This window comes from Cynocephalus volans, chromosome 15 (assembly GCF_027409185.1).
Source record: "Cynocephalus volans isolate mCynVol1 chromosome 15, mCynVol1.pri, whole genome shotgun sequence".
Lineage (NCBI taxonomy): Eukaryota > Metazoa > Chordata > Mammalia > Dermoptera > Cynocephalidae > Cynocephalus > Cynocephalus volans.
Genome location: NC_084474.1, coordinates 31,394,805 through 31,418,468, shown reverse-complemented (window position 1 = coordinate 31,418,468; position 23,664 = coordinate 31,394,805). Strand labels below are relative to the sequence as shown.

The following is a 23,664-nucleotide window of genomic DNA, read 5'->3' as shown; positions in this document are numbered from 1 at the left end:
AAAGAGCTTATCCTTAAGTTTAAAGAACTAAATATAAAGCAAATTAAATAATTAATATGGTCATACTAAAAGAATGTCATACCAAAGAGAGTTTAAGTCTTACCAGGAGAATTACAGAAAAATTACTGAAGGATTTCACATTTAGTTAAGTGCTGAAGAACCAATAGTGTAGTATGACAGATGCAGAGTTTCTCCAAGGCAAATGACAAAAATAATAATTATATGATAATAAAAACACTTATTGACCACATACCATGTGTTTAATATTCTTTGAAGTACATTATACATAATGTCTCAATTCTTAGGACAATCCTTCTGAGATATGATTTGTCCCGTTTTACAGGTGAGGTAGTTGAAACATAGAAAGTTAAACAGCTTGCCCAACACCACACCCTGTGTAGAAGACAGGTAAACAATATGAACAAGACTATGGAGGTTCTTGAACACTTTTAAAAGGGAGTTTAGTTTGCTTAAGCAATGGAAACTCATGGAAGGTAGTAATTCCAGTAAAAAAAAAAAAAAAAAAAAAATATATATATATATATATATATATATGTAAAAGGATGCATTGAAAACAAATGGAGAGTGACACAAAGAGGAGGCTCCAGTTTGAGACATTGCAATAGTACAGGAAACTGATGAAGGAGATCTAAACTAGAAACAAATGCAAGAACCCTAATACTGATGAAATTGATGGGGCTTTCCTATTGGAGGGGAGCAGTGAGGAATAGAAGATGAATCTCAGTAAAGTCACACTACTTAAGAAGGTGGTAGTGTATCTTTTGAAAAAACTGTTCCCTCAAAATCTGCTTTAAGTTTTAAAAATTTGAATGCATAAGTCATTGTTTTGATTACCTGTTTTTTGAACCATTTAACTCCCTGCTAATGCTTGAAGATGATAATGAAATGTTGGTGTCTTCCTAATTTGCTCTCCAGCACCTGTTTATGTGAGCCTGCCTTTCTTTCTTTCTTTTGTATTATTCAACTTTCTTACTTTCCCGGATCCCTGCTTGTAATTTATCTCCTTTTTATCTGCTCCTAAACTCCTCCTCATTTACTTTCTAAAAATACTTGAAGTATTTATTGTCTTGTCAATTCTTTTATAATCACTTTTTATTTTTCAGATTAATTCCTTCTACTTTACAAATTCATTTCTGTCAGTTTATCTAAATTCTCCCTTACCATAATGCTTCTAATTATATGATTGTCTGTGTCTATTTTCTCTTTCACACACAAAGACCTAAACAGGTTGATTTCGCAGACTTCTGGTATTATGTTATTTACACTAATGTCAATAAACCAAATTTAGAAGACATAATAGTTTTGTTAATTTGCCTTAAAATGATTTCTAAATCAAAATAAGCATGCAAAGGGAACTGAAAATAGTATTTTGAAACATGATTAATTTTAATATGTTTATAGGAAAAGAATAAATTCACCAGCAGGAAAAGAAATTACCAAAAGTAACATTTTACAGATTTTTAGTCTCAAAGCACAATACATTTTCATAGAAACAAATTCATCACTGTTATAGGTACCATAATAAGGCAACATTTATACACAAGGTCATTTACCATTAAGAAAACCAGTGGCAATGGCGATGTAGTACATTAGTTCAACTTTGTTAAACTTTTTGCTATTATACTTCCTGGCCTGCAGGAGTATTTGCCAGGATACAAAAGAAAATGTGTGACCTCAATTTTAACAATACATAGAAAGCTCTGGCTGCTCATGCTTAATCCTATATTTATTATATGATCACTAGGAATGTTTTCATACCACTATTCTAACTTTATTTCATTTAATATTGTCCATGCCCAAGAAATCAAACATTTTAACAAATTCATTTGGATATTAAATGGTTATTTTATACAAAATAAGAAGTGCAATATCAGGATTTAATACTCTATATTCCTAAACTTAATAGAACAAAAAAACTGTACAGGTAATAGTGGAAAAAATTTTGACATTATTTGGAACAGGTAATGGCATAGCAATGGACTGGGGAAAATGGGATAAAAAGGTTTTAGTTTTAGAGTTGATCATTTTTAAACGCACCAGATGATTTTCTGAAGGCCATTCACATTCATTGTTTAGATTCATTTTATTAGTGGCATATACAAAGCACCATATAATATATGAAATGTATAACAATCATGACTATGTAATTAACTGTAGAAATAACTGCTAAGAAAATATAGCAATATTTAACACAGGATTTCCAAAACCATTACAATATTCAATATTTTCCCAAAACTAATGTCCCATGTTTACTTTTATAGACTTATCAAGACTTATATGCATTTGGCACTTATTTTGGACTGAAAATAGTTGATTATCTTGATTATCTTCTGTACAGTAATGTTACAGTTTTATACAAACTTTAGAAATATGGCATTTGGAATAGTCTTTATGATCCTCTTCCAAGTGTTTCATTTCACACAACAGCAAATACTCGGAATGCCTTTCCTCCTGGAGGATTTTGTAAACTGCAAAAAGTACAAAAATATATTGAAGTCATCTCCACATATAATCCTTTTAATAAATCATGCTTTCTTATGACAGTCTAGAAAGCAGCTCTATGAATCCAGATGGTCAACTTTCTTAGGCTACTATAATTTATAGTTATTGGAAAGCCTGAGTGAGAATGATGTAATTTTGAAAGTCTTGGTTGTGTGCTGGACTGCAAGTGTACCAAGAAATTTAAGATGTGTAAGGATAACAATAGTAGTTTCTAGAGCTTCACAGATTCTAGATCATATTTTTATATATTACCTCCTTAGATTCTAAAAAAGCAGAGTTAGGCAGCTGTTACTTCATTTTACTGGGGGAATATTAAGACTCAAATTTACAACTAATTTGCATGGTTAAAAATTTTAACTATAGGTTAAAAAGATGGCTTATGCTTAGGCAGTGCTCTAGAGGACTAGTTTATTATCATTTCCTAAATCTGACAGATTAATGCTCAACATCTATAGTTTTAAGAAAATGTTAGTGAAGAAATTTAATGGTCAATTCTGAAAGGATCTAAGAATTTCTTTGCTGAGATGTAAAAATACATACACATACAGAGCATCTAATCTCATTCTTTAGGAACTTTCAAAACAGAAGTTAAAAGTAATGCAGAATCATAAATTTTACTCTGTGTTGTTTATATTTTATTTGGCAATGTCAATCAAGGTATATTTTGGTTTAAATGTCTAGAAGTTAGAACATTGATAATGCCATTAATCATTATTTATCCTAATCAACTATAAACTTCTGAAGCTTTTACATTTTCGTACATAGTTATATTTTCTTAATGATTAAAAAAGACTTTTAGAGATAACACAATAAATGTTAAGAAAGAGACAAAGTGCAATTCCCTTCACATATTTATTCATGTGAGAGAGCTTTAGAGTGAGGAAAGAATAAAGACATCACAGGTGTGAACACACAACCAACACAAACATGCAGGTGCGCTAGGTTTTTTACAAAACCTATGGCCAATGTAAAGCCATTTTTATTTATAGGAAACAGATTGACTAAGTGCCCTAGGAAGTGGACATATTTGATGTGTTTCTTTGTATATAGTGATGTACTGGAAAAATGCATATCTTTGAGCCTACAGATTTAGTGCTGATCCTGAGCTCTGAGATCTACAAATTATTTGGCTTTCAGCACATCATTTAACCTCTCTGGTTAAAACACATGTACATTACGGTTTACAGAATTGACATTACAGGGCTATTGGTGGAACTGAGCTAACATACTTAGAGTGCCCAGTAACGTTTAGCATCTGGAATATTCATAGTAGGTACTCAGAAACAACTATTATTCTCATTTTTACTAGAATATCTTCTTTAGGTGTAAAATAAATCTACAAAATATGAGAAAGTAAATGAAACCACATTACTCAGTTTAGCTTATAAAAACTGCATATCAGATTCTATAACTCAAGAATCCATTTTACATACAATATGCTTAAGGAGGCCATGAACCAGGTTGTACAGACAGAAGTCACCTTCTCAACAATGGTCTCTTGATGTAGTCCCATGTGAAAATAGATGTTAAATATAGGTCTGTCTTTTTACAGGTATGACACCCAGATGGTTATATGGAAGGCAATCTAGACATCCAGCAAAGCACATACTTTCGTGTCCTTTACAGAAATTACTATATATAGACCCTCCATTGGTAATTTTGAAGAACTCAGGAAATACCTAAAAGTTAGGAATTTTTCTGTATCTATACAATTAAATGGAACTTAGTATTACTTCCATAAGTACCAATAATTTTAAAAATAACTATAGATTCATTTTTCTTAATGTTTATTAATAGTTGGTAAAATAAGTCATACGAATTTTCTCAAATCACTAAAATATATAACACTAGAGGGCTACATAGTATGAGATGACCTAAAGGCGTTCATTTACATCATTCTAGGCATCCAACTTCCAATCAAAAGAAGAATTTGGTTCTAGGGAAAATCAGACTCATTGTTTTTGTCAAATACTTTGTCAGATAACAGGATTAGAGAAATATTCAGTGCCTTGCTCACCTAGAAAGAATTAAATACAAAAACTAATCTAGAAAATCCAAACAGGATGAAAGAAATTTCCTAATTATAAGATCAATTAACAAAAGAGTGGTTCTGACCCGTAAGCTGATTTTCATGTTGATTTTTATAAGCCTGCAGGAGACAGGCACTTCTGGTACTGCAGCTTCTCCCATCCCTGGAAGACCAACTGTTACACAAGTGTGCTAAGAAAACACAGTCACTCGGCCACTTGACTTCAAACCCATATAAAAGTGGGTGCGTTGTAAAGCAATCACAAATAAAGTGGTAGATGGTATACAAAGGCACACACACACACACACACACACACACACACACACACACACACACACACACACACACACACACACACACACACACACACACACACACACACACACACACACACACACACACACACACACACACACACACACACACGCTTTGTTTTTACCTTTCCGAGAAGATTCCATTCTGAAAAGAAGCAATGTACATCTTTCTTTTGTCCACAGGCATAACGTCAACATAACCACCATGATTTCGAACCACCCCAGCATGTACTGCAGCTCTGCAGATACTGGACAGCTGAAGAGGCAAGGAAAAAACCTTCCATTATTAGGAAATTCCTGCTGACCTTGCCCTGCCTACTCCTCTATTGCACTAAAGTCGCTGACATTTGCCTCTGTGTGGATAGCCCATGAGCAGTTACAGAATGATGTCTTGTGCATGAAGGAATGTTTCAAAAGTCACAATGTCAAGCCAGTTCTGAGCAAGTCTAAGGGCAGAACTTAAGGGTGGCTGCAATGGCAAGAGCCCTCCAACACCTAATCTAGTGAACACTTGTCCTGTCCAGACAGCAGGCTTTCTGACTTGCAAAGAAATTAAAAACAAAAACAAAAACAGGCTTTTATAGTGTCAAAGCAATAAAAAGCAAATTAGCTCCCTTTATTTCTGCCAAGGCCTATTTGTCATTCTTAAATGTTAGCCTTTGCTAGCCTACACTGGAGTCACTTGGGCTAAATGTTCCCAAGCTGGATTATTTGTACCTTGTTTATGTTCAGTTTTTACTTATACACAACTCAACCAAAGTTCTATACATCTCTATGGCCCCTTTTCCATAATAAAGGTATATATTAAGTGGGGAGCTTTTTCCTATCAAATAATATAATCTACACAGAGAAATTCTGCCTGGAAGAATAACCCTAAGAAGAAAAAAATGAAGGACAATCATAATTTCTACCTAGTTTTGCAGTGCCTACCTATCACTCTAGTTTGAATATTCTGAAATGAAGTACTAGGAAAGTTCTATGATTATATTGTACCAGTTATAATCTGAATTGAATGGGATTTCTATGGAGAAAAAAAAAATTAGTGTTTCAGGTCTAATACTTTCAAATTTTTAAGACTACTTATTCCTAAAAGTCAAATAATTTCTTTTGGCTCATTAACGTCTTCTCTAGATTTTTAACATTTGCTTTAATCCAAATGCTCTACCAAAATTTGTCAATAACTGAGTATAGCATGAAGAAATCCCACAAAACGAAATACTTGAACTGTTTCAGTATAAAGCAATCTACCTCCTAGCCCTCTGGGTCCTTCTTGATCCCCCTGGTGTGTTATTTTCTTATCTCTATGCACATGTGGCTGATTTTTACGCTTTTTTAAGTTCACATAAGCATGAATATCTTACACGACCTTGCTTTATTACTGTGCTCTGAACTCTGTGCCATCAGTCAGCATTTATTAGATCACAGAGCCTGAATGCCAAGCTGTTTAATCCTGTTCATGCTTTTGCTATATCACAAAATACCATTCATCTGAAACCTCGAATCCTTACTCTGAGGAAGCATTTTATTCATCATTTAAAGTCCCACATTGCATTAATTTTGCACCCAATATTGTTCATAACGGATGGAATTAAAAATAATTCTATATACATTTCCATATTTATCCTGTTCTGTTAAAAGTGTATTATCAGCATTTTTTCCCAAGGCAACAAAAGTGCTTACATATAACATTCACTAAATCCAAGCACTTAATATGTTTCGAGACTATTGTTTTGCCTACAACTATGCAGTCAGCAGGCATTCCTATCTGAGTTCAAAAATCAGGAGACATTTTCTTTTCATACCCACACTTTATAAGAATTAATGTATTGTACAAAGAAAGAATAATTTATCTGTGAAAACAATAAAATTTTTTAAAGAATGCAGAAATTAATCTGAAACAAACTATAAATAGAAGCTCAAAACAACAGAATGTATAAATTCTAACTCTATAAATGAACACAGAGAGAGAGGGAGGGGAGGGGAAGGAAGGGAAGGGAAGGAGGGAGGGAGGAAGCTTGGTTGATTGGTTTTCACCTTTTTGTATCAACCTTATTCAAAGAGAATATATTCTGCAGGGGCTGAGAAGACTGACAATTAATGACTAAATCTCTGACTCTGTACTTACCATGTGATAATAATCTTCATGTTTCCAGTTTACTCTTCAAAGGATTATGTAATGATACATAATATCTACCCATTTCACTGAGGTAGGAAGATAAAATGACCTCAGAATATAAGTTCTAACAAAACCTTAACTCTAGTAAGAGATGGTTTATAGGTATAGAAGTACATAGGATCTTTTGAAAGACTTTCATCTGGCATGATTAAAATGAAAAGTTCTGGTGCTTAAAGGGAAAATCTGAGAAGAATAATTTCTTTGGAAATCTTCATAAGCTTATTTATTTTCTCAACAAAAATTTATGTGCAAGGTAGACACTAAATGTCTGTTGTCATTGTAATGCTCTAAGTTCTGTTAAGGCAGGAGCAAGCCTGTCTTGTTCAGAGCTTGGCAGACATCAAAATTAGTGATGAAAAATGATGAATGAATTACCCAGCTGCTGCCTTCAAGAAACTTACAAACTAAAATAAAAGAGGATGATAATCATAATATCTAATAAAATATGCTAAGTGCTAAAAGGAAAAAGCAAGGTTACAAAGGTTGAAAGGAGGACAACTTAATACTTGAGTTAGGAGATTCAGCTATATATATATACCTCACCAGAAAGTGGCAATAATTTAGGATGTGAAGAATGACCATGATTTTGGCAGATAGAAAAATTTTGAAAAGGATGCATTTTAAAGAGACAAGAATAAAAGCACAAATGTGAGTACTGGAGAATTAAAGATACCAGCAGGAAACTTAAGCTGCAGATAATAATGCAAATCTGGAGCCTGAGAGAGACTTAGAATTGGAGAATAATTTCAAAGGGAAAGCTGAATTGAAAAAAAAACCTGGACCTAAATCAACTCACCAATAAATAAAGTAGTAATGTACATATTTCAGGCCTCTGTATGTAATCAAATTCTCATAGTTTTCTACTGAATATGTGCATCAAGAAGATAGTGCCTACATTTGCTTTTGTTTGAACTCTGACTCAGAAATCTGTAATGGTTTCTAAATGTATGCTGCATAAAATCTAAACTCATCAGCATGTACTTTCAGACTCTCCATCTGCATGTTTCCAGAACTGGATGCCTCTGTCATTCAGAGTAAATTGGCTGCAGCCCCCTTTAGCTACAATTGTCACCAGCTCAGAAATGAGCAAAGCTGTTGGGTATGCCACATGCAGCATGATTACTCTCCTCTCCGTGTCTGTCTTTGTAGAGGCCACTCACCTGCCTAGAATGTGTCCTCTAACCCTCTTGACCAACCCACCCTTCAAACCTGGCTCAAGAAGCATGCGGCCACACTGAAGCCATCACAACCAAGATTCCTTGTCCAATCCGACTGAAGTCGTTACGACATCCCCTCAACTACCTTCCTCTTCTACATATTTTCAGGTAGCACCTGTTTTTGATTCTATGGTACTTTTCAAATGCCCTTTTGGCAGTGAAGATATTGTTTATACGTTTGACAAATTCTTAATGTCCAATTTAGTCTCCAAATACCGGAGAACCTAAAGGAAGATTAAAGAAAAGCAAAATGCATTTTCTTTCACAAGAATGTCTCCAGACATTAAGTACCAGACAAAAGACACATGGGGAGGATATGAAGAAAAATTCAGTCAAAATAAATGATTATGCACTCATTTTTGCATGTGGATATAAATGTTTCACTGATATTGATGGTTATCTTTTCTGAGAATATATGCATCAACACAAAATTTGTTTCCTTGCTCAGTATATAAATGTCCACATATACATCAAAATGTGTGTATTTGTTTTTATATATAATGAATGTTGACAGCTGTATAAATTAGGATACTTACATCAGAATAAATTCGAGTTCCAATTACACGAGCATAATGTGGATTCGCTTGCATACAGTTACGAGGACAGTATACTCTGAAAAACAAACACATATATAAAGTAAGCTGGTTTCTTCAGTCTTTCTTATTAGTGAAACCACAGACATGCATATACAAAAGTAAACTCAACATTCTAAACCCCTCTCTTTTTTTCTCCTGAAATAGGTCAATTGTACAATCCAGGCAGCAGATACAATTACTCCTGTTTACTTTATCTATTTCCCTCTTTTGGCACAAATGTGATTTTTAAAAAAAATTTGGTCAAGAAGCCTTCTAATTTGGGGATTCAAAATGGAAAGGAGCATCAGGAAGCACCTCTTTGTACCTGAGAATTTGGTACCCAATATGTCTGTAGAACTGAGTAAACAGATAACTTGGAAAATGAATCATTATCTGCCCCACACATTTAGTAGTCTCTCTTCTCTATGTTCACAACTTTGGTATCTCATCCATTTTTGTGGCTTTAATTATCACCTATAAAAAGTTGATTCCCACATTTACATCTCCAGTTGAGGCTACTTTTCTTAATTTCAAATCTGTATATCCTAATGCTTATTCGACCTCTCCAAGTAGATCTAATAACATCTCAAACTCAGCACATATGAAAGCAAATTCCTCATCTCGTCCTCTTGTCCCCAAGGTCTGTTCTTTCTGTAGGCTCCCCATTGCAATAAATGGCACCTCCTTTATTCCAGGTGATCAGGACAGAAAACTTTATTCTATCCTTAATCCCTCTCTTTATCTCACACCTTACAACCAACCCATCAGGGCATCCCTAAGCACATCAAGCACCACAACTGTGGATTCTATTATCGGTTGTCTGACTACTGCAATAGCTCTCCTACGATCTCCTACTTTCAATGTGACCCTTTCCAATCTATTTTCACACAATTATTTTCAAACACACAAATTCAAACATGTCATTTTTCTGCTCCTAATATTCTGGTGGCTTTCTATCTCATTCAGAATAAATGACAAGATCCTTAGAATAGTCAATAACCCTGCCTATTCTGTCCCCCCATTACCTCTCTGACTTTATACCCCATTCATTTTTCACTTTCTTACCCTGCTCCAGTCACACCGGCCTAATGATTATTCCTCAAACAAAAACAACAGGCTCTTGCATCAGGGCCTTGGCACTTTTCTTTCTCTCTGCCTTGAATATTTTTTCATTAGATGTCCCATTGCCTTACTGATATCTGATTGGCTTAGCTCATTTAAATGAAGTTTTTAAAAGCTTTTTTATTTTAAAATAAGGCCAGATATGTGTTTAATCAAACCACACGATACTAAAAAAAAAAAAAAATCCATTCCCAGAGGTCAAGAACCTGTCAAGTGGCACTTTATAAAAAATCAACTGAATTTTCTGAATTCACACAAACACACACACTCTGAAAAGAAATACAAACGAAAACTGGAAAAAACAATTTATTTTACCTATTAAATGAGACTCTCAATACAATAACCACATGAAAATCATTGGTGGATGATGGCATCAATGATTTTCCTAAAAGCATTCTAAACATACTTCAATTGAGGAAACTATCTTTGCCAATTGAAGCAGATGTTCTTCAAGATAGCTTTTAAGAAACTGCCACAGTTCTTATTTCTAAAATCTGTAGAACATTCTACTCTCTAGAGTATATATACTTCATATAACATCTAAACACCTAAACCATTTAAATATATGTAATAAATGAATTGGAGTTTTTATAACTGAATTAAAAGGTTCATGGTTATAAAAGATGCTGTCTGGGGTTTCTGCAGGAGGAAGGGTGTCTTATTGACTGGAAAATGATCTCATAGTTTGAGAACTGCTGGGCGTTCACTGCCTATCCTCTGGTTGTAAAACTACTGGTCCTGCCCTTAGGACCATGCTGTACAATCTCTGTCTTGCCCATATTTAGCACTTGGTTTGCAGAAGGCCAAGGTCAGCAGCTCCAAGTTATGTTAGTTTCTACCCTAGATAAGTTCAGGTAAACAAGAGACAGGAGAAGGGTTTTGCTTGTTTGTGTTCTAATCTCTGGTTTTAACTCCTTGTTACATACTACTGACAAGGTAGGCAGTGATCTAGTAAACATTCCTTTACTTACAATCTGCCTGTAAACTTTGAATAAAAATGCCAACACACTTTAATGACACCTACATTTACATCTTGAGCACCCAGCAGATTTTAAACACCTAAGTATTTATATATATATATATATATATATATATATATATATATATATTTATACATATTATATATGCAAGATAAAATTTCCACTAACACACACACACACACACACACACACACACACAATTTCTACAAGATTATGGCACTAAATAATTGTTAGACACGGTTGTTCTGGGTTGTCCTGCCAGATATGGAACCTCTTGAGAATATGACTATGAAGGTATATCTTGTTTCTTCATGATCTTTTTGAGCTAATTTCCTTTCATTTATTTGCCCTTGCCATTTTTTCTCCAGAATAATCTTTGTTTGAACCTATTTAAGAGATGTGAAATACTAAAAAAGATGTACCAGCCATATGGTTTCCTGAAAGTTATATACTGTCATAAAAGCAGTATCATTATGGCCTAATTTATCAAGCTATTAAAAATTTTATATAAGAAAAAAAAAAAACCTTTGTTTCACAAAGGGGAGAGGGGCTTTCCAGACCACTTAAGGTCAAAATTATGTATAAATTATTATTTACATACATTTATTTTATTGGTGACATTAAAAGCAAAAACTAAACTTTTAAAATTTATATGATTTTCCTTTTTTGGATGTTCACCTTCCTGGAACAAGCCAAGAAATAGGGAACATGTTTATTAATATTTTACTTGAATGACTTTTCTCTTTTGGAACAATATTGATGTAGTAGATTGAATCATGTCCCCTCAAAACTACTGAAGCTTGAATTGTGTCCCCCAAGTTTTATGTATTAGAAACTTAGCCCCCACTGTGACTGTTAAGAGGGTGGGAAGTCCTATTATGGTAACTGAAAGATGGAGCCCTGAAGAGATGACTGGATTGTACAACCAAGCAGTAGTGAATGGATTACAAATGGTGGTCAGGGGCATGGTTCTCAGGGCTTTAAAAGGAGAGGAGAGTCTGTCTCTCTCTCTCTCTGCTCTCTCTGCTTCCACCATCTTGCAATGTGAGACCCTGGGTCACTGCTGCCACCACCAGATGGACTTTGCACTTCCCAGCATCAGAAACTATAAGCAATAAATTTCATTTTCTCTATAAATTACCCAGTTCCAAGTATTTTGTCATAAGCAACAAAAATGGACTAATACAATTAATATAAATTATTTTAGAGATACAAAATTACCATTTATTAAGCATCTAGTAGAGGGAAGCTTTATGGTGGAATGCTTCACAGAGATTATCCTTATTATTTGGCTTTATAAACCCAGTCACGTGGCTGCCATAAGGCCTAGCATAATACTGGTATATACAGTAGGCATTTAATACATATTTATAAATGTATAATTTAAAATTTCTGCTTTTTTCACATATCATGATGCTAAGATTTACCACTTCACCTAGAAATATGTCTCTTTCTCCCTATAAAACTACAATCTGTAAGTATAGATTCTTGAGAAATCTGAAAGAAAAATACTATAAAATTTTTCAAATTTCAAAACAAACCATGATTTAATCAAATCTCTGAGCCTTTAAGAGTATAATTCGTGAAGTTCTAGTAACAGTAGAATATACCTTTATAACAAAAACAAGGTGTCACATAATTAATTTGTGGTCCAATGGTAAAAAAGTATATGATTTACTTCACACAGTAAGGGACCGTGAAATCATCCTGCACACTTTATAATCTGATGATTTCAGTAACACATGTGCTGAAGAATTTGAAAATTCTCAAATCAACATGTACCAAGTTAATAACAGTATTCTCATATTATACACAAAAAGATCTGTTTTTTAAGAGGAAACAAGTTAGTTATTCACATGTGAAAGAACAGATTGTTTATATCACAACTGCAATTGAGGAACTCCCTACTGACAGAAAATGAAGTTCTCAATTGTTATATCAACATCATATTCTTCTGTTATCTTGTAAATAAACAATCCCATTCTTTAAAGTAAAATACTGCTTCAGTGTTAAAAGGGTAAGTAATGAGGTTTTTCCAAAGTAAATAAACTTTTCCATAAAAATTAAGCTCCTTTAATTTTTTAGTAAATATATTTTGTCAAATTACAATTATACCTCTAAATCTCATTTGTAGTTTTTAGAAATAGTGTAGATAGAACTAAGACTCGATGTGTAGGGACATACTTCACTTTTCCTATGTACTGAATATGGCTTATGGCCACAGCACTTCTACCAGTTTTCATCTTAGGTTGGCTAAGACAAATGAAGCATTTTTCTCATTATTTCATAGTAGATAAATTCCATTATAATTTTTTAAAAGAGCGTACACAAAACAAAAATAAAAGAAAGGTAAAGATGGGCTTCTTGACTTATCAACTGCAAGTAGACTGATCTAATTTAGGAACTGGATAACAATGTTAAAAAATAAGAATTACATATTTTAGTTTCTGTTGAAAGGATTTGTTGTGGACGGAATGTTTTTGTCCCTCAAAATTCATCTGCTGAATCCCAACCCCTACTGTGACTGTATTTGAAGACAGGGTCTTTATTGAGGTAATTAAGGTTAAATGAGGTCAGAAGGGAGGGGACCTTATCTCATAGGATTAGTGTCCTTATAAGAAGGGACACAAGGAAGTGCATTCTCTTTCTTCTTCCACATGTAAAGACACAAAGAGAAAGTGGCCTTCTGCAAGCCAGGAAAACAGTCCTCATCAGGAACCAAATCAGCCAGCCCCTCAGTTTGGAATAGCAGGAAGAACTTCTGCATGTGGAGAGAGTCCACCAGCAGACCTGGACCACACATAATCTGTGATGTTCCACTGCTCCCTCCTGCTTAGCAGTTCAAGATCACACACTCTGAATCCTAGAGACACCAGAATTTTAGGCAAAAGGAAAGTTATCACAGGATCAAAGCCCTGCATATATTTGCTGTTTAAAAAAAAAAAAAAAAAATGAGGAAATTTAGCAAAAATTACCTTGGGCAATGTGAAGCAGGCTTATGAAATGGACAGAGTTGTTCCACAGTTGTTTCACAAGTCACAGCCTGAACTGAAGAAGTAAAACACAAAACAATAAGCACATCTTTTGGAAGCAATGCCATGCTACATAGTAGTAAGAAAATAAGATGAAAAAATTGTGCTAACCTGTTACTTTAGAGACTGTAAAGGAATTAGCCGACTGATATTTGCTGAAGACAAAAAGATAGAAATGTCAATCATTTTCTTACAGGCATCAGTATCAGCATAATTCCTGATAGATTTAAGGTCTACAGGTATTTTATTTCTTTTTAACCATTTTGATTAAAATAGGTAGATAACTAGTGACGTCGGAATACATCATCTATTTTATGCTAAATCCATATTACCTTCATGTATCAACCAAATCAATACCATTCTTAATATTAGAGGGTGGTCTCCTTTCATTATCAATTTCAAAAACCTACAGATAATAGCATAAAGCAATACACATTGTATCTACATATCTGTTTCTTATCAAAATTAAAACTCTTAAATATTAATTCCTTGTCTCTGCAGAACCACAAACTATTTAATCCTTCACGATAGTAAATACAAGGCAGTGTTGTAAAAAGACTAGAAAATAGTAAGTGCCTCGAGGGAGTAGGCATTCTTCATTTTTTGTTTCCCTTACTATCTATAGAGTAAAATGTCTATAATAAATAAATGAATTGCTTCTCATTATGTACATTATTAAAAAAAATAGTAATATAAGGCTAGGTACACCATTATGTATCAAAATTTTAATTGGTCTATGGATATACAGATTTTCAGAAAAACATCTCTTGCTAAAGGTAAGGCTTGTGATGGCAATTTAACATGGTACATCATCTGAATACATTAGCTCAGGACTAAAGGCATAAAATTTCAATAATCCTTAAATAATCTTTAAATAAATTTAAAAGAAAAAACATAAATAATAAGGTAAGTGTTCTTTAAGTCATCACACAGTGTTTGGTTTACCAAAGCTAATCATTAATATTTATTATTTAATGAAGGTAGTCAATACCTTTTGCTGAATAAATACTTATAATAATAAATATAAATAAATATTTCTATAAAAACTTTACAAAGGAGACTTATTGCTAATGGCTGAAAACCACATATCAAGCCTTTGGACAAAATTGTATACATAGGAGGTCATTCTGCAAATCTGCAAGAGTTTTTAATAAATTATTTTTTATAATTATGAATTCTCACTTAACCCTACTGTGGAGTTTCGTGCGACTGTATAGTTACAAGGAAAGAGACTTTATCATATTACCTAAGAAAAGGCATTCTTTATGAGGTTCAATAAAGTCCAGTTTTATACTCAGAAGAAAAAAGACACTACAAAGATATTTCAAAAGCCAACATTTTTCTACTTTCTACAGAGTATATATAAAAAGGCAGTGTTTTAAAATAAGGTATTTAGAATACTTAAAATGAGAAACATTTCAAAAGTTAATCGATGCTTTTATGTTGGATTAAAATACATTTAAATGGACAAAAGAAGATGACATAGTTTATTACATATCTAGAGAACTTTTCAAAATGCTCTTTTACCTATTAATCTAACTTATCTTATTAATAAAGTTATGGCTGCATAAAATAAGACATTTTCCCTAAACAGGGCAGGAAGAATATGCAAATTAATTAGGCTTCTCTGGGGTATTTTCTGTCACAGCTAAAAAATTTATTGCTTTACAATGGGAATTAACTATAAATTTATACATTCTTAATGAAACTCAAATTTTGGAGTTTTGGAGTTTTAGAGTTTTTGAAGCAAAAGAGCTCAACTTTGAATTTAGATGCTTTTTATTCTTTTTGCCTTAGATATTACACAGCTGAATGAACTTTGGAAATTAGCAACTTTGTAAGTTAAATTCTTCTACACTTTGCTCTAAAACAATGTGTTAGCTCACTGTTATAATATCATAAGGTCCAAAAGATCATTCCATTTGGGTACTTACCCAATGGTTTGAACACCATTTCTATTGGATTTGATGAAATAATGTTTTCTTCCTTGTCTAGTGATATCTACCCAACCACCATCATTGTCTATTATACCATAATGAATTGCAGCTCTACAGATGCTGGATTGCTTGGGGGAAAAAAGGAAATAAAAGGATGTTAAAATATTAGAGTTCAGCATAGGACACTACTACCTCCTACTTAATTGACACTAAATTATATAAACATTTCTGAGCAAAATATTTATACTAATAAAAAAGTTATTTTTCACATTAAAAAATCAAATATCATATGGAAGGACTATATTCCCATATAATTACACTTTCGATACTCACCATTTCATAATGTACACTGCCAATAACTTTAGCTTTACTATCCAAACAGCCAGCAGGGCATTCATACCTAAATGAAAGTAATCGGGAACAAAATTCAGTTCTTCTCAATGTCAATACGAAATGAAAATATTTCTTATGCTTCATCAGATAATTTTGAGAATAATAATAAATATTACCTATTGCAGGTTGTTCCTTTGCACTGATCTCTTAGTCTTACTTCACAAGAAACAATCTGGGCTAGAAGCAAAACAAAACGAAATAAAAATATTAGATAATGTAAAACCTGCTAATTTGTAATATACAGCCTAATGACAAGTTTTATCCATTCTAAAAATGTTCAAATTAATAAAATATAGGTGGATATGCCATCTATGGAAACTTTAAAATTTTTATAAATAATGCAGAGGACTTACACATTTGCTGTGTACTTATGACTTCGTTTCTATTACTATCATCTGATCTTGTCCAAACGTGGGTATCATGGACTTGTGACTGCTCCCGTTCAATTTCATTTGTTTCTTCTTCTCGAGCAGGATAATACCTGTCTGACCCTTCTGTTAGAGAGAATGGATTTACAAAACATGAGTCCCATTTTATATGTGCACAAGTTATTAAATAATGATAAACCTTTATATGCCTATTAACATTTAAAACTAGAAAAATCAGTAGTTTTTTGACACAGGTTTTGGCTTAAAGTGGTGATCTTATGTACTGCATTGAGGTAACTGAAGTATACACATAAGCCTTTAGGCACTTGATTCACTTATGCTTGTGTTTGGCTAATACTCAATGGATTTACTTTTAAACTTTACTTGTATTTCAACGTTATCAGTGTTTGGTTTTCATAATGACACATGAAATCTACACGGTGATCTAACAAGTCAGGGCTTGGTAAATTTGAATTTGTTTTCCCAAATGAAAACATACTCTTAATATTTTCAGGAGGATCACATTTAGAATTCCCCCAAGTGGAAATTCAGTCTAAAGAACAATTGGCATACCCTTGCTATTTACTACAATACCCATTTCCATGTGAAAGTTTTTCTCTTTTAAGAGGAAATCCAAGGGGCAGAAATTTAAATTTGACAAAAGATAATAATTTCAAACTCTGAATTTAATTTCTTTACCCCACATTGGCCTACATAAAGAGCTTGAAAATGGCATGTTCTGGAGAGGTGCATTGTTTTCATGAGTGTCCAAGAACTTGAAGGAAGTGTGAAGTCAGAGGAAAGTCAGTTCTAAGTAAAATATAGTGGTCATTGGTGAAGAGGCAAATAGGCTAGAATTTGGGGGGTAGAGTGACATACATAGCTGCATCTTGTCTGCTCATTATAGCTAATGAGTATTCAGTCATTAAGGGAAAGAAAGACATTTCTTTATGAGCACTGAAAAAAAACCTGCATTTACTGAAATATTTTCTAGTACACATAGTCTACATTAACCTTCATTAATCATCATTAAGAAAAATGTACAAGGCAGTAAAAAATGTTCATCTGCATGCCCAAGAGCATGAATTTTCACAAAGCTTTATCATATACACTTTTCATGCGCAATAAACAGGATTCCATGCTTATATTCACTTTTTTAGAATATCAAATGCATTTGAGAGCACTACTTTCGTAAGTTTTGCAGAACTTTTTTTTTTTGTTATTTTGGTATGACAAATTGTATAGTCTGCAGTGAAAAGTATAGAATACCTATAATTCATAAGCATGGTTCAATAAGATACAGAGAAGTATTTTGATATAAACTTTTAAAGCGCTGAAAATACACTGCGTTAAATTGCTAAATCCTTCAAAAATGATAAGTTATGGAAATATACATATATACACACACATACATATTGTCAACAATATATAAAGTTGGCTGTTAAGAATATAAATATTCTATCACTTTGGGATGATTTCAAAGTAGAATTTGAAATGGTTATCTGAAATAATCATGAAACTTTAAATATATGTTGGTGTAACAGACTTATCAATAACATAAATATTTTAAAATGGTTTATTCAAAATATTTGAAGTAGAGTTCTGGAAACTTTTCATGTAGTAAATGTACTTTTGGCTTTTTTTTTTTTTTATACACAAGCTAATGTATAAGCTGGATTAAAATAGAAATAAAATTGAATGTTACAACACAATAGCACTTACCTTTGTAGCACAGATTTTCTCTACAGCCCCCTCCAAAACTAGGTGGGCAAGCAGAACAGGGCCGTCCATGTTTGTAAGGGGCATGGCCCCACCAGTTTCCCCTTAAAGACATGATCCACTCTATTAAAAGGTAGTCTAACTGCATAATTTATAAGACATTGCAAACATTACTATAATAAGAATATTCTAAGTAATAATTTTGGTGTGTAGCTTTAAGACATTTATATAGCTTAGTAGAATCTTTTTGTTAATATGTTTAAATAGTTACTGCCTAATTTTTTTGAAATTTTCAAAGTAATTTGCTATATATAGTGTTAAGAATTACAAAATCAAACTTCTGCAGAAAACCAAACTTTGCTAGGGGATATTTACCTCTATTCTATTTTGTTTTGATAAAAACAGATCTTAGACTTAAATTTGACACTAAGTACAGTTGTGTTATATTTTCAGTGTAATCATTCAAATGGTTTTTATACAGATGAAAATCAATGCATTTCTCCATTCATCTATAGGTGTTAATCTCCGAAAAATCAAAATTATTAAATATGTATGGAATATAATGACTTGGCGAATAAAACTGAAGATAAAAATATGATTCCTGTCCTCGCAAAGATCATATTTTCAAATTACATATTCACTTTAGGCACTGATTTTATGCATTAGGCAACTATAATTGTCATATTATATAAACTGAAATAATACAATACTCTTTTCTCAATAACACACACTGAAAATAAGAAAAATCAGGAATATACAGGTACTTTCAGGTTGTTAAGAAAAACTTACATGCAAAAGTAGTTTGTCTACTTACTTTGGGGAATAATTGCATACCAAGTAGAGAGCTTTGGGCCATATCTGTCCCCAGATGTTCATGTTATGGCATAAATTAATGGCACAGCCTATTCTGCTACTTGTGGCCCATACCACCTACATGAGAAAAAAGAAAGTTTCAGAAAAAGCAGGCTGAGATGAAATAAAACAACGTAACAGAGAAAAATGTAAAAAAGCTGAACTTGAGAACCAACATTTATCATTCAAAATAAAAAGCAAAAGCAAATAGGATATTTCCCCTGAGACTTTGGGTAGAACCTAATTTTAAAAAGATATCTACAAGTAAATAACCACATCTGGCTATAAAATGTAAACATTTTCAAATGCAAAATTACTAAATAACTCAGAAGTTATTTTAGTAACTCACAAACCTAAATGTCATATTAATATTTCTAGGAAGAAACTTGCCTAAAAAGGGACAGAATTTCATATCCTAAACAGAAAGTACTGAAAATTTAAGTGTTCAGATTTCTTATATAACACAATCTTTTCACTGTACTTATTAAGTAGTTTGATGATGCTTTAATTTTGTCACACACAAAGTCATACAGAACCATCAGTCTGCTTTATGTTCACTTACAATAGGTCATAGAAACACAGATAACTGGTGAGCTTTAGCTAACTGAATCTGCCTTTAGTTGTCTGATTTAGAAGTTTAGAATATATCCAATACCAAATATAAACACTAAATATAAAAAAAAATGCTACACACATATAAATATTGAATGTCACTGATAAATAAAACCGTATTTTTATTCTTTGAATTAAAACTTTGACTGAAGATGGTAAATTTCTCTCCATATACAATTATTGGGTCCATATTAAAAACATTTTGTACGTGAAAACATTGAAATAATGTCTTTTAAGTAGATGTTTGGACATTTTTCGGTGATAATTACTTTTAGTGTTCATAGAAATTTGTAAGGCTACCCCACATAATCAATAGCCATCTACGTTTTGTTTTATTTTTAACCATACCAAATGACATCAGAAAGACACAAGTTCAGCAGCCTAAGTTCTCCCATAGTTATACTCAGTTTAAATGAAGAGAGTATAAACACAACCAAAACATACCTGTGTATAGTGAGTACATACAGGACCAGAACACCTGAATGGACAATACGGGTTGCATTCATGTTCATATGGGTAGCTGAAGTCTCTTACTTCATCATACCATGCTTGTACATGAAACGTCGGGGGCCTATATCTGTTAGAAAGAAAATAATCATCGGATGAGTGGATACGGAAAATGTGGTACATCTACACAATGGAATACTACTCAGCTATAAAAACGAATGAAATACTGCCATTTGCAACAACATGGATGGACCTTGAGAGAATTATATTAAGTGAAACAAGTCAGGCACAGAAAGAGAAATACCACATGTTCTCACTTATTGGTGGGAGCTAAAAATTAATATAGAAATTCACACACACACACACACACACACACACACACAAACGGGGGGGGGGAAGAAGATATAACAACCACAATTATTTGAAGTTGATACGACAAGCAAACAGAAAGGACATTGTTGGGGGGGAGGGGGGAGGGAGAAGGGAGGGAGGTTGTGGTGATGGGGAGCAATAATCAGCCACAATGTATATCGACAAAATAAAATTAAAAAAAAAAAAAAAGAAAAAAGAAAATAATCACAAAGAATGAGTAAAGTTGGAGAAAATGTAAAACCAAATAACATGACACAGATTGATAAGATTTGGTAAAAAAATATTTTTGTGTAAGTCATTAATCTTAAATACCTATGCCCATTACATTATTAATATACCAATGATTAAAAACAAAAATAAGTTTAAAAAACTGCTGATTGTTCCGATATGTTATTTGCTTTTTGTTATTTGTCTTTTCATCACTTTTCTTTTAGACACTAAATCTTCGAAAATTTGCAATGATGAATTAATAAGCATTTCATTTCAATCACTCATGTTTTCAGAAACAAAAAGCTGGGCTTTAAGATACCTTCCCCAATGTGCTCCCAAATTCTGTCCAATTGATGGAAGCAAGTTTGCAGGTCCATGTTCCCACAAGCAAGTTTCAGCCCACGATTCAGCAGATCTTTCCAGCTCTACATCCCAAGTCTACAATTTAAAACAAAAACAAAATGCACATATGTAGAGTTTAGACATTTCCTCAAAATACACTGCTGCTCAGTTTTTGTGTTTTCTTCCTTCCTACTTCTTTGTAAAATCAATACCTTAGTCTAGGTTCTTACCAGACTCAAAAGTCACCTTGATTTTTGCACTAGCCTCCAAATCAATCTCGTTTCCATCTCTTACCCCTCCTGTTTGTTCCCGTAAGTGTTTACATTACCTAAGTGAACACAAATACACCTAAATGATATGTCTGTCTAAACACATTCAACAAATCCCCATATGCATAAAGTTCCTGGTCCCACAGTTCCCTGTCATTAGACAGCTTATTCCTTGCTCCTGCTGACATTATTCCCACTGCCTAAACATCCTTCTCCCAATTACTTGTCAGACAGATCTCTACTCTGTCTTCATAATCCAGCTTTATAAAATACTTTTTCTGTGACACCTTCTCAATTCCCTTAGATGTAAGCTTTTCCCTCCTTGGGGCTGTTAAAGCTTTGTTACACTCCTTTGTTTAGCACCTCTGACATTACAATGTTAGTATTTCTCTACATGTCTACCTCTTTCATGAGACTGAGTTGCGTGGGAGCAAAATTATTTAACCTATGCTGGTATCTTTGGCCTATTTTCTGTATCTCTCATATAAATAAGGTGATGAGTAAAGGTTTGTTAAATACATGAATGGTTAATACATCTCTATAAAAACATGTATTATTTTCATACGTCAAATTCAATATGAGTGAATAATTCATACTTTCAAAATAATTTATTAAGAAAAAATTACCGAATAAATTATTTCAGTGAAATAATTACTGAAATAATTTTGCCAGTCCCTGGTTTAGTATTTAGCTTGTTATTGAAAAACGGGCCTTATAGTAAGTACAGTGGTAAAAACAGAGTCAGATAGAACTGGATTCAATTTTGGCACTACGATTACAGGACTATGAGTATGTTAAGAAGACAGAAAAATGGTCTTAGAAATGGAAAATGAGGACATGACCTAAGGTGATGGCAATAAAGGAGCAGATGGAATAAAATCATGTTTAGGAATTTAAATTCCGAGAAGTTGATGGACGACTGGAGATAGATGGTGAGGGAAAGAAATGTTGAAGACTAATAAGGTTACCAAATTGGGAGAAAAAAAATACGGAAAGAGAAATAGATTACTGTAATAGAAGTGTGTCCATGTATTTCTATGTGTATCTCAGGAGAGATCTATGAAGTATCTGTGATACATGCAGTATATGTGCCAAGTAAAATGTGATGGTATATAACTGGATGGGTTCCAGAGGAAAATAGCATGCTCTTAACATATGAATTTTGAAGTTATTCACCCACAGATAGATGTCTACGGGAATATGATATATAAGTGAAAAGAGGAATAAAAAGAAAATCCCTAGTTATAAAAATCAAAGGGGAGAAGAAAAACAATGAGACAGTGAAAGAAGCCAGGAAAAATGGGATCAGAAAGGTAAAGTGAAACTAAGAGGATTAAATTATAGAAGCAATGAAACGAGAGATTTCAGGAGTAGAGAATGGGAAAGAGGTCAAATGCCACAGAGAAAGATAAGATTTTCTAAATACTAATTCATGATTAAGTGCAATTTCAGATCAATGACAGGTGGAGAAATCAGAACAGAGGGCGAATAAGTGAATGGAAAGAAAAAGTAGAGAAAGCAAGTGTAGCTTACTTTCCCAATACTTTGGAAAGGAAGAAGAGAGATAGGGCAGAAGCTAGATAAGATGTTAGGGTCTAGGAGAATGTGTTTGCTTGCTTTGATTTGTAAAGAATGAAAGAAACCTAACCATGATGAGACACCAAAAAAAAAAAAAATAGGACACTAGGGACAAAGAGGCATGGAAAAAAAAAAAGTTTCTGGAGAGAAGTTTCTTAATTCATATAATTTTTCATAAATAAACATTCCTCTCCATTCCATTGTGGATTTGAAATATGGAAAATCATGCTTTCAAAGACACAAAGTTGCTACATGATTAGAGTAAGAATATTCTTATTACAGTACATCTTTATTATCTAACAAAAATACCAAAGTGTACTTAGAAGCAACTTAAAAAATTAAGAGCAGCAAACATAGTTGATTTTCATAAAAGCTTTAATTTTACTTTGAATTAATGTTGAATATTCAAGATGACCAGTTTTATGATACAGACATCAGAAACTTATGCTTATACATAACTATCACTCAAGCACTTTATTTGCCAATTATGGGCATACTATTAATTAACTTTATTTAATTTTATAATTACATATTTAATTTATTATACAAAGATGATATAATTCAAGTTCTTGTCATTATTTGTCCAAACAAAAATTA

The 23,664-nt window shown here is 32.9% G+C and overlaps 1 protein-coding gene across 2 annotated transcripts in view; it reads right to left on the bottom strand.

Annotated features, from left to right (window-relative positions):
• Positions 1–2,437: 2,437 nt before the first annotated feature.
• CRISPLD1 (cysteine rich secretory protein LCCL domain containing 1) overlaps positions 2,438–23,664 on the bottom strand; it is a 39,625-nt gene continuing 18,398 nt past the window's right edge. The window contains exons 2-14 of one of the 2 annotated variants that reach the window (XM_063079955.1): positions 21,198–21,316; positions 20,294–20,426; positions 19,200–19,315; positions 18,389–18,489; positions 16,652–16,792; positions 16,415–16,475; positions 16,239–16,305; positions 15,903–16,033; positions 14,080–14,123; positions 13,912–13,984; positions 8,796–8,871; positions 4,992–5,122; positions 2,438–2,489 (exon numbers count right to left, since the gene is read on the bottom strand). In XM_063079955.1, coding sequence (XP_062936025.1) covers positions 2,438–2,489; positions 4,992–5,122; positions 8,796–8,871; positions 13,912–13,984; positions 14,080–14,123; positions 15,903–16,033; positions 16,239–16,305; positions 16,415–16,475; positions 16,652–16,792; positions 18,389–18,489; positions 19,200–19,315; positions 20,294–20,426; positions 21,198–21,316 — 1,245 coding nt within the window. Of the gene's footprint in view, positions 2,490–4,991; positions 5,123–8,795; positions 8,872–13,911; positions 13,985–14,079; positions 14,124–15,902; positions 16,034–16,238; positions 16,306–16,414; positions 16,476–16,651; positions 16,793–18,388; positions 18,490–19,199; positions 19,316–20,293; positions 20,427–21,197; positions 21,317–23,664 lie in introns of those variants that run through there. The other variant, XM_063079956.1, reaches the window with a different exon arrangement.